This window comes from Gopherus flavomarginatus, chromosome 2 (assembly GCF_025201925.1).
Source record: "Gopherus flavomarginatus isolate rGopFla2 chromosome 2, rGopFla2.mat.asm, whole genome shotgun sequence".
NCBI classification, from domain to species: domain Eukaryota; kingdom Metazoa; phylum Chordata; order Testudines; family Testudinidae; genus Gopherus; species Gopherus flavomarginatus.
The window spans coordinates 153,417,553-153,428,263 of NC_066618.1; the positions used below are offsets into that span (position 1 = coordinate 153,417,553).

A 10,711-nucleotide genomic window follows, 5' to 3' on the forward strand; every position below is an offset into this window, starting at 1 on the left:
GTACCAGGATCCTTTAAAACACCAGCTCTCCCTCTGGAGGTAAAGGAAGACCCAGTGATGGCACTGTTCTTTTGAAAGTGCAGCCAGCCATCAGAACACCCCAGGATCATGCACACCCTGCATAGTGCCCAGTCCTGCTCCTGCTGAGCTCAGTGGCAAACATCTCCCATCAGCATGTGCAGGATTGGGACCATGTCATCCACTGAAATGGGTGGAAACTGAATTGGTTCCAGCAGGGCCCATCAGTTCTAGGATTTGTCTCCCAGGAGTGCCTGGAGGATTTGCATGTGGTCAGAGCCGCATTGTGCCAGGCGCTGCACAGACACAGAGAGAGAGATGCTCACACTCTAAATAGACAGGGGCGGGGCATGGAAAATAGAGCCAGTGACTTGTCCCAGCTCACAGGGCAGGGACAGGAACAGACCCAGGCATCCCATGACCGATCTAGGTCCCGGGCCACAGTGCACATGGCTACTTCCTGCTTTGGTTCGTTGCAGCCTTTACTATCCTGCCAGCCCGGCTGGCACCTTCCTTTCCAAGGCCAGTGAGTTTCAAGGGGAAGCTGAGGCAGAGGAGAGTCTCTGGGGGTCCACCTTGGGTGGTGGCTTTACTGCTCACATGGCTCAAAAACGCGTGGCCGGGTTGTCCTCAAACTTTGCAGCAGGGCCCCTCTTTCCCTGCCCCAACCCCCAGGTCTCTGAGCCTAAGCCCTAGCGGGGGCTAAAGGCAGACTTGTACCGGGCCATGCGTGGAAACGGGAGGATCCCCCCGGAGTCCCTTGTGGCGCACCCAGGGCGCTGGGGGAGGCCGAGCCCCCAGGGCACCGACTTGCAGCGAGGTGGGTGGATCTGGCTGCTCTGCAAAGCGGCGGCAGCTTCCCTCCTCCCCCCGCCTTCTCCCCGCCCCAGCCCTTGTCTCCTCCCTCCTCGCCCCGCTGCCGGTGCCTGCCAAGGGGATGGCGCGGAGCTGCCTGACATCACACGCCGGGGATGGGGGAACGACCACACAGCCCCTGCCGCGGCTGCCTTCAAAAGCGGCGGAGGCGGCTGCCGGCTCGTCCCGCAGCCCAGGCAGGCGCAGGAGCCGGCGGGCGAGACTTGAGCAAACTTCTTGCGCGCCGGGGAGCGCAGCCGGCGAGGGAGCGCGCAGCCTGGGGGCTCCCCCGCTGATGCGCCCCGGCCCCGATGGGGGCTTCTGAGCGCGGGAAGCCGAGGCTGCAACCGAGTCCGGAGCGCGGGGCGAGCGGGGCGCTCCCCACCCCTCCCGGATTTGCTCTTTAGAAGCCCTCAATGCAGCCTCATTTAGGGGGGCCCCAAGCCATGGACAGCCCTGAGGGCTACTCGGTCCAAGCCACTGCGGCCATCGCTGCCATCATCACCTTCCTCATCCTCTTCACCATCTTCGGCAACGTGCTGGTGATCATTGCCGTGCTCACCAGCCGGTCCCTCAAGGCCCCCCAGAACCTCTTCTTGGTGTCCCTGGCAGCGGCCGACATCCTGGTGGCCACCCTCATCATCCCCTTTTCCCTCGCCAATGAGCTGATGGGCTACTGGCACTTCCGGAAGACCTGGTGCGAGATCTACCTGGCCTTGGATGTTCTCTTCTGCACCTCCTCCATTGTGCACCTCTGCGCCATCAGCCTGGACCGGTACTGGTCCGTCAGCCAGGCCATCGAGTACAACTCCAAGAGGACCCCCAAGAGGATCAAGGGCATCATCCTCATTGTGTGGATGATTGCGGCCTTCATCTCCCTCCCCCCCCTCATCTACAAGGGGAACAAGAAGGACAGCCAGGATGGCAGGCCACAGTGCAAACTCAACGAGGAGGCGTGGTACATCCTCTCCTCCAGCATTGGCTCCTTCTTTGCCCCCTGCATCATCATGATCCTGGTCTACCTGCGGATTTATTTTATAGCCAAGCACCGGACCCGGCAAGGCTCCAGGGGCAAGAAGCCCAAGGCTGAGAAGAAGGGGACATCTAAGAAAATCACTGGCCTGACCTCTGAGACCTCTCCCCAGCAGTTGGGTGCAAGGGAACCCAATGGGCATCAGGTCCCCAATGAGGATAGTGACCAGCCGGTGACCCCTACGCTCCCTGCCCACAGGACGTCTCTCCTGAGCCTGGAGGAGCAGCAGGAGCTGCCACCATCTACCACTAACCCTTGCCAGCCCCAACCGGAGAAGAAAGAGTCTTCTGGCTCCAGCCCACTGGAACGCTCCCCGCACTGCAACCTCAAGCAGCGCAACGGGCACCCGCAGAACTCTGTCAAGGGCATGGAGACCCTAGCCACTGCCAAGGGGGAGGTGCTGCTGGTGAGGAGGGTGAAGACCCTGAGTGCCAACCCTTGGAAGAGGAAGACCCACCTCAACCGGGAGAAGAGGTTCACCTTCGTCCTAGCTGTGGTAATCGGGGTCTTTGTCCTCTGCTGGTTCCCTTTCTTCTTTCTCTATAGCCTGGGGGCCATCTGCCCAGAAGTCTGCAAGGTCCCCAACAGCGTGTTCCAGTTCTTCTTCTGGATTGGCTACTGCAACAGCTCCTTGAACCCTGTGATCTACACCATCTTCAATCAGGACTTCCGCAAGGCCTTCCGCAAGATCCTCTGCAGGCAGGGGACTCAGACTGCCTGGTGAGAGAGCAGAGAGGAGGTGGGAGACTGTAGGTTGATGTGTGGGGGCGAGGGCCGGGGAGGGTGATAGTGGCAACATTCCACCGATGCTATTTAAAACACGTCTATTTATTCATCAGCTTTTGTGTTTGCAAAGAATGGGGACGGGCAGTGGATACAAAAGACTGTTTTAAAGACTGTTTTGGATCAGCCTTTTTATATCTCTTTCTCTATATTTCCTGCAAATGAGTTAAAACCCAGGACCGTTTGCCAATGTATTTTCTACCGAGCTGGGAACCTTTAATGTGCATGCCATTCATATGGGTGGGATGAGAAAAACTCTCTTCACACCAACTCTGCAGAGGAGAGTGTGTGTGACCTGCCTTCCAGGTAACCACAAGAGTCTCCTGCCAGTCTCTTTTCCTTCTTTCTGTCTCCCATTGGAGGTTGGTGTGGTAAGACTCAGAAAGAAATCTGCCCCAGGCCATACTTTCTCTCTGCTTAGGAAGGCAAGGGCCAAATTTGATGCTGGTCACAGCTGCATTGTGCCCTTTTATGCCAGCTGAGTGGTGGGTCGCAAACATACTTGTACAGAGCTCATGTGATCATGGAGGTTTAATGCAGTAAAGGTTTCAGTCTGCATAGGCCAGATTCTGCTCTCGGCTTCACTGGGGTAATTCTTGCTAAATCACAGGGCCAGGGTTCACTGAGTCCTTCATACTGGGACCACCCCCCGCCCCCATGGAACCCTTCTCCAATGGAGCTGGGATCTAGCTCAGACACGTCTCTCCCATTTAGCAGTATGGGGATGGTGGGGTGGTCATCACCCCCAGATTGAGAACCCATGCCCTAGGATTTCTAGGTGACAGTTCCTAGTGTGGACAAGGCTCCCGTGACAGCCTGTGCTTTTAACACCATGTTAGCATGACCTCCTGTGAGCATGGGGTTAAAAGGTCAGTGGCAGTAGGTGCAGTGTCTACGCCAGGGCTCCCACTAGTGGAGCTGCTAGCAAGGAGGGGGGGAACTTGGGGAGGGACAAGCTGGTATGGACACAAGGGGTTTTTTTAGGGTTGACGCACTTGGGACCGAGAGGAGAGTTTGGGTGTGAGGATTTTCCTTCCTTGGTTCCTTTTTTTTTTTTTTTAAATGAAAAGAAGAATTCTTTCTTTTTTCCTCCTTTCTTTTTGCTCAGCCCGTACAACGTACACCCCGCCTTCTCTGTATCTACCCCAGTCCATCACCTTTCTATGGAATTCAGAACAAAGCATGCGGTCAAAGTCGCTCACAGATCCTGGAAACAGACAGAATCTGGCCCCATTCTCCAGGATGCCAAGTCTTCTAGGACTCTATTTTGCTTGATAGCTTCTGTGATTACCTCTGGGATCTGTAGCTCCTTCAGCAGTTTGTCTCCCCGTTGTTTGTCCCGCCCCCGCCCCCTCACGCATACTGAGCTCTCCAAAGCAAATAGTATCTGTTTGCAAGGAACAAAACCATGCAATCAAAACATCTATGGTATGAATGCAAGTGAGAAAGAGAAGGTGGTTAATTAAGGATGTGTTAGCAGCTTTGATACGGGGTTTCTAAGCCTGAATCGTTCTTTTAAAAATGACACAACAGCCTAATTTTGCACATCAGAATGGGAGCTGCGAGCAGGAGACATCTTTCTGGTTCTCACTCCTTGGCCATTGTGGGAGCTTTGTGTCATTTTCCCTTTAGACCCGTGTTTAATAAGATCATACCACTCCCTCACAGCAGGGATGGGATCTCCTTTCTCGGGTCTCTATGTCACCCATACACTCTAGGTACAGAGTCAGCTGCCTGGAACTCTGCAAAAGTAGGATCCAGAACCAGTAAGAGTTGACACTTGCACGGAGCTTTTTAAATCCGTAGAACTCTAAGCACTTTACAAGCCTGAGTGAGTAACAATGATCCTCATTTTACAGGGGGCAAAACTGATTCTCAGGGGAGGAAGTAACTTGCCTATGGTTCAGACATCAAGTGGGTATCAGACGTGAGAAAAGAACCCAGGCGCCCTGACTCCCAGTCCTGTGCTCTTTCAGTGTGGACCGTTCTGGCTCCAATTGGTTATTGAAATTACAATTAGCCAGTGCTGATTTTAAAGTATCTTGTTACCACTTATGGACTCCGCATCGAAATGCAGCGTTGCCCCCTTTCCAAGCAGTCTGTGGAGAGATGAAAAATAGCGGGGGTGGATTTTTGCCCCTGACCCTGTACAGGGAAGAGAGTGGAGGAGAACCTATAACATCCAGTGGAAGCGAGAAGCAGGTTTGCTGTCTCTGAACCTGTCACCTGCAGGGATGGTGGGATGATTCATGCCACTTGAGCTTCCTGTGTTTTGCCTCTGGCTGCATGTGGCATTGCAACATGGGGTGGGTTATGATGGGCATGGGCTCTCTTTGGAGCTGCTGTGAGTCTCTGTGCCCCGTAACCATATCCCCTGTGAATGGCAGGAGTTGTGTTTTTCCCCGCTGTAGTGTGTGTGGAATGATGTTGATGAAAAGTCTTGAGATATTTTAACAATAAAAGATATTTTGTAATAAGCTAGTGTGTGTACTGTCTGAGGGCCATAATGGCTCTTAGCACTCTCCAGCCATTGACTGTGTAGCATTAACCTCAAGAGGGGGCATGGGGCGTAATTAGGTATCACAAGCCCCATTCTGCAGCTAGGGAAACTGAGGCACAAAGAGACCGTGTGACTTGCCCATGGTCACTCAGTGAGTCAGCGGCAGAGCTGAGGAGAGATTCCTAGATGTTAAGGCCAGGAGGAGGGATGATTATGATCAGCCACTCTGATCTCCCGCATAGCCCAAGCCAGAGGCTCTCGCCCAGGGATGCCTGTATCGAGCCACATGACTTGTGATTGAACTAGAGCAGATATTTTAGAACAGAACCCAGGAATCCTGGCTGCCAATCCTGGGCACAGTTCCAGGCTGAGCCTCAAAACCAGACATGTTTTTTTAGCCCTTTAAGAATATGCAGTTAAGGGGGTGAAATCCTGACCCTGTTTTGCCATTGACTTCACCCACTCAGCTGGGGCATTCAAGCCTAGGTCAGCTTGAGAGGTGTGGCAGGGGCTTCATGGGCTGCCAGGACTGTGCGCTTTGCATCAGTGCCATGTAGGGCGATCAATAGGAGCCTCGGTGATAAGGCTACACTAGGTCCCATGAGGTTCACACGCTTCCGCCAGGCTTTGCAGGAGAGGGGCTTGCTAGATCCCAGATGGGAGAGGGGCTCTGTGGTCATGTGTTCTGTTCTGGCACCAGGGAGATTCAGTGCTAATCACCAGGGCTGGGGGCCGGAGAAGTGCATTCTGGAGCCTCCAGGCAGAACTGATGACTCACTCTCTCTGCTCTCGCAGCTGGAGCTGGGAAGGAAACAACTCTCCAGCAAATCCTACCCTTGGGGCCGCAGGACTGGAACAGGAGGCCAAGTGAACCTCTTCACCAGAGGTGGGCTTGGATCTCTCTTGCGGGGGTCTCTTCTGAAGGCCCTATTTTCCTGCACTTCTAAGGGTGACCCCAAACTCTCCCCTGCACCCCTAACACACCTGCAAATCTAAAGTGCCTCCATTGAAATCAGCCAAGGGACAGGGGTGTCAAACTGGTGCTGTGAGAACAGAAGCAACCCTGGGTTCTTTTTTTAAATAAAAGTAGAAGTCAAATGAACTCAAACTACATCTCTAGTGGACCGACTCTGTTACTAATCCAGCTACATACAGTCTAGAAATGCTCCTGAGTTCCCACCGTAAATGACTCGGAGGCTCCGGGTCCGTGTTGAACTATAAACCCCGAGCACCACGTGTGTAAGCCTTTTCCTGGGGCTGGTTTATTTACTGAAAGCTCCGCCAACACATTTTGGCTGCTTAATAAATGACTCTGTGACCCAACATGGGAAGCGGGCAGCAGGGCCAGACGAGAAGAATGTTCACGGCGAGGAATAGAACAAAATGTTTTTTTGGAAGGTCAAGATACAGTTATTTATGGAATCGCATGGAAAAAATAAAAAATAAACAAAAAATGATCCACTCCAAGGAGCCACCTGGCCCATGTACTATCTCAGCCCCTGGTCCTGCACACAGACCCATAGACTACAGGATCAGAACCCTAATGCCACATACGCCTGACCTATTTGTAGTAGGACACAGAGGTTCCAGCCGGGTTAGCCCCTCTATGTGCTGTTTTCACGCAGACTGGAAGACAGCCCTTACCCGGAAGAGCTTCCAGTCTAAACTGAATGGAGGGGAAATGCCAGCACAGAGAGATGGAGTGATTTGCCCTAAATCAGTGGCACAGACTGGAACAAATCTGATGCCTAAGTCCCTATGCATTAGCTGACACTGCCTCTCCTCCCTATGTCCCGTGCGTGCACCTTTGCTGCTGAAGTCATTGCTGGTCCAGTTCGGAATGTGGCTGTATTGTGTTTTATGGTGGTGGGTCGCAGCGTATGTCTAACAACAGTTGGGAGCGTGCTTCCCGGCACAGGGAGACAGAGCCATGCTAGCAGCATGGCCATGGGCTAGTTGTCTAAGTCCGTACCCAAGGGGTCACGCAGTTTGTACCGGGGTGGCTAGCCCACACCACTGCTCGGGCGGCTGCAGCCACGCTATTTTCACAGTGCTAGGTTGAGCAGAGCGAGCGCTTATCTGTCTTCCATGCTCCCAGTTGCTGTGAAGATGTCCTTGCTGACAAGGTAACAGACAATGAGTGGGCCTGTGTGGTCATCATTGTGCCTCCTGTCCTGCTCCAGAGGCCTCTCGCACCTCCTGTCACCCAGCTATTGAACAATCCCTGGTCCTCATCCACCAAGCACCCTCGGCTGCCCGCTCCTGCCTGCCATGGGCTCCTGACTTCATCCATCACGAGCCCTCTGGCTCGCCTGCTGCCAGCCCTTCCTTCTCTTTGGCCGTCACACTGTCCCTGGCTTGAACTCTTCTCCTGGGTCCTCGAGTCTTGTTTAACATGGGCTTGATTTTCCTCTAACTTAAATTGCAAATTAGGATTAACTCAAGTAAAATGGATGGAGCTTCACTCGGTGTTTGGGCCTCTGCATGTTGTGGTAGTCCTGGGGGATGGGGACGAAAAACTGTTAGGGCCACAAATTCCCAACCATCACCCATCGAGTTGGCCTTACCAGAGGTCAAATTTGCCCAGAGCCCATCACATGCACATACATCATCACCAGAACAAGGCAAAAATTTTTTAGATGAAAACTGCCTTTTGGGATGATGTGCAACATGTTGGTACAGTTTGAAATTTTCCAGTTTTTGCTACTCACGGAGGGGCCTGGGTTTTTTCATTTTTTCTTTTTCATTTTTTCCATTTCCATTTAATTTTTTTCATTTCCCCCCTGAAGTTGAACGGGGGAAAGCGTGGGAAAATCCAAAAATGTGCCCTCTCGGTCCCACTCCATTCAAGCGGAAACAGACCCTTTCGTTTCCAGCGGTGCCACCGCGCCATCGGAAGGTGTTCCCTTGTGTTTGAAACTCTGTCCAGTTTGCCCTAACGAGGACGTGAACTCCATCCCGGCACGCAACATCGCCCTGGGAGAATGCAGTGCTTGGAAAGACACCAGCCTGTTGGATGACTGGGATTAGTGGGCGGAGCCCAGGGAAGCAACCGAAGGCCCCGCCCACTCAGGTGTTGGAATGGCCTCTCAACCTGGCTATCCACCTAGCAAAAACTGACCCAGCCAGGACAGGGGTGAAGGTCACAGGGTCAACCCAAAGGATACTCCGCAACTGACAGCTCTGCAAACTGACACCCATCCCATCGCCCGCTCTAGGGAGCCAGTCCCGGCTGCAGGCTTTCCTAGGAGGGGCCCTGGCACAGAGGAGTTAACTCCCAGAGCCTAGCAGGCAGAGCGCTCCTTCAGCAGGGAAGCGCCCTGGGAATTGCTGATCCCAGCCTTCAGCAGCTTCCCACATGCTGTGCAGGGTTTGCTCCGTTTTCTAGAGCAGGCGGGGCGCCTCCCCAATGCGGAGCAGGGTTCCCACAGACCTTAGCCGAGCCTCCGAAGCACCGGCGCAGTCCTGCCTCTCTCCCCTTGCCGTCGGCGCCGGGACGCAACTGTTATTTGCAGACATTATTAAGGGCTTCCCGACAACCAGGCCTCCGATGACTGGGAGATGGAGATTTAAGTGTCTGCGGTTCCCACTCCATTTGCACCTCCATCTCCCCTTCTCCATCCCCCTCTCTTCATCCATGTCTCTTGACTCCCACTTTCCTCCTTTCCCCACATGTCTTTGTCTCTCCTTCTCCCCCTGGGACCATGCACTTGGCTCTGAGTCCCACAGCCTCCCATCCCAGGCCAGGGATCCAGCCCCTGGGATCTGATGCTTGGGGCCAGGCCTTCTGGGTCAGGGTGATATTAATCAGCTGGAGAGGGTTTCAGAGGAAAGGAAACAAGTGACCCAGGTGACCCGAGAGGGTGAGGTACGCAGCTTCCATCGGCCCTGGCCTCTTACCCCTGTGGTGGTCTCTCTGCAGACAGACTCTCTGCATCTCTCCTTTCTCCCATGATCCTCTCCCCTTGTGGAAGGCCTGGGGTGACCCCAGGCACAGGGGACCCAGAGCTGGAAAAGTGCATTAGAGGAAGTTGCGGTTTATGCCTGGTGCCATTTCCAGGGTGGCCGTGTCGCACTGGGGATTGTCCGGCACCATGGTTCTCTGGCAGGGGAAGGAGGGGGAGGCTGAGACCCATAGGGCCTGGGGAAACTTCAGTTCCTTCTTCGGATTCCAGGCCAATGTTCCTTCCCGCTGAGTGAGCCCAGCCCTAGGGATCGCCACATGGGGCTTGCCAGATGCTAATCTCAATGCACATATTGCAGTGTGCTTAACCCACTGAGCACCACAGCTGCAGCAGCATCCAGCCAGGGGTGTGGTGGTTTGAATCCTGAAATGCTGCCCCCATTGCATCTCATGCAAATCCCCAGGGAACTCTGAGACCATTGCTATCAAATCCAGGGTCACTTAGTACCTCTAACAGCCACAGCGATGGGAAGTGGTAAAAGCAGGAACATAGGTTTGCCAGAATGGCTTGATCTGCAGATCCAGCTGGCCCTTTCTCTGACAGTGCCCAGCACCAGCTGCTTCAGTGGAAGGTGCAAGAGCCCCTGCACTGATGGGACAACCTGTCCCCCGGGGAAGATTCTTCCTGACCCCTATTAGTTAGAGGTTGGCTCATGCCCTGAAGCATGAGATTTTATATCTCCTATTGTTGTGCTTGTGAATTGTGGCTTGGCAGGCCACAATCTATGGCTTTGAGTAGATAGTAACTTGGAATTGGATGGTTCCCTGTCTGTGTCTGAATCACTGATCCATGGTGAAAGGGATCTTCCCCTGCTTTGTTCTTTCTCTTTGTGGCTTGCCTGGTGCTCAGCGGGGAGGCAAGGGACCAGAGCTCCTTAAGCAAGGCCCTGAGAGCCAAGAGTGACATTCTGATCTAAAGCCAACGAGAATCTTCCATTAACTACAGACCCCTGTGACATTTATTGATTTTGTCCACACAGCACTGGCTAGACTCCCAAAGTCCCGTCCTAGCAAGCGTAACACCTGGGGCTGGCGCCTCTCCTCTGATTGATCCAAAGTCCTGCTCAGGGATCTGGATGGGGGCTTTAGCTGGAGAGACATGTGCAGGCAGGACCTGCTAGAAACACAAAGGGAAGGAGATGGAGGGGAAACATTTCCAACAGGACTCAACTTCCTTGTTGGGAAAACAAAATGGTGGAGTTGGAGGTGGGACTGGGCCGCTGGATTCGAACTCTTTTCTCCAGCCTGGCCCACCTCCTGGTAGAATTTGTCTAGGAGGCCAAAGGCCCATTATCCCCGCTCGCGCCGGCAGTCAGCATGCTGCTAAGACACTCTGGGCAGCATGAGGGACATGTCAGACTCACACGCCTTCTCGAGGGACTCCGCCTCCCACCACCAGCTGGGAGGTCAGAGCTCAGGGAGCAAAAGGATTTCAGAGACCCTGAGAAAAATCTCCTGGTGCTAACATCCTGCAGGGAGCAGATGGCCTGGATGCATGTGAGAGATGCGGCTTCATGACTGGGTGGGGATCCTACATGGCTTGTTGAGCGACAGCAGA

The 10,711-nt window shown here is 53.9% G+C and overlaps 1 protein-coding gene across 1 annotated transcript; it reads left to right on the top strand.

Annotated features, from left to right (window-relative positions):
• Positions 1-1,058: 1,058 nt before the first annotated feature.
• ADRA2B (adrenoceptor alpha 2B) lies at positions 1,059-5,167 on the top strand. Its single transcript, XM_050940100.1, has one exon. It carries the CDS (start codon positions 1,290-1,292, stop codon positions 2,628-2,630), a length of 1,341 nt encoding a protein of 446 aa, XP_050796057.1. The 5' UTR covers positions 1,059-1,289; the 3' UTR covers positions 2,631-5,167.
• The last annotated feature ends 5,544 nt before the right edge of the window (positions 5,168-10,711 follow it).

Excerpts from the sequence above, each read along its gene's own strand:
- ADRA2B (XM_050940100.1), top strand. The coding sequence starts at position 1,290 with ATGCAGCCTCATTTAGGGGGGCCCCAAGCCATGGACAGCCCTGAGGGC.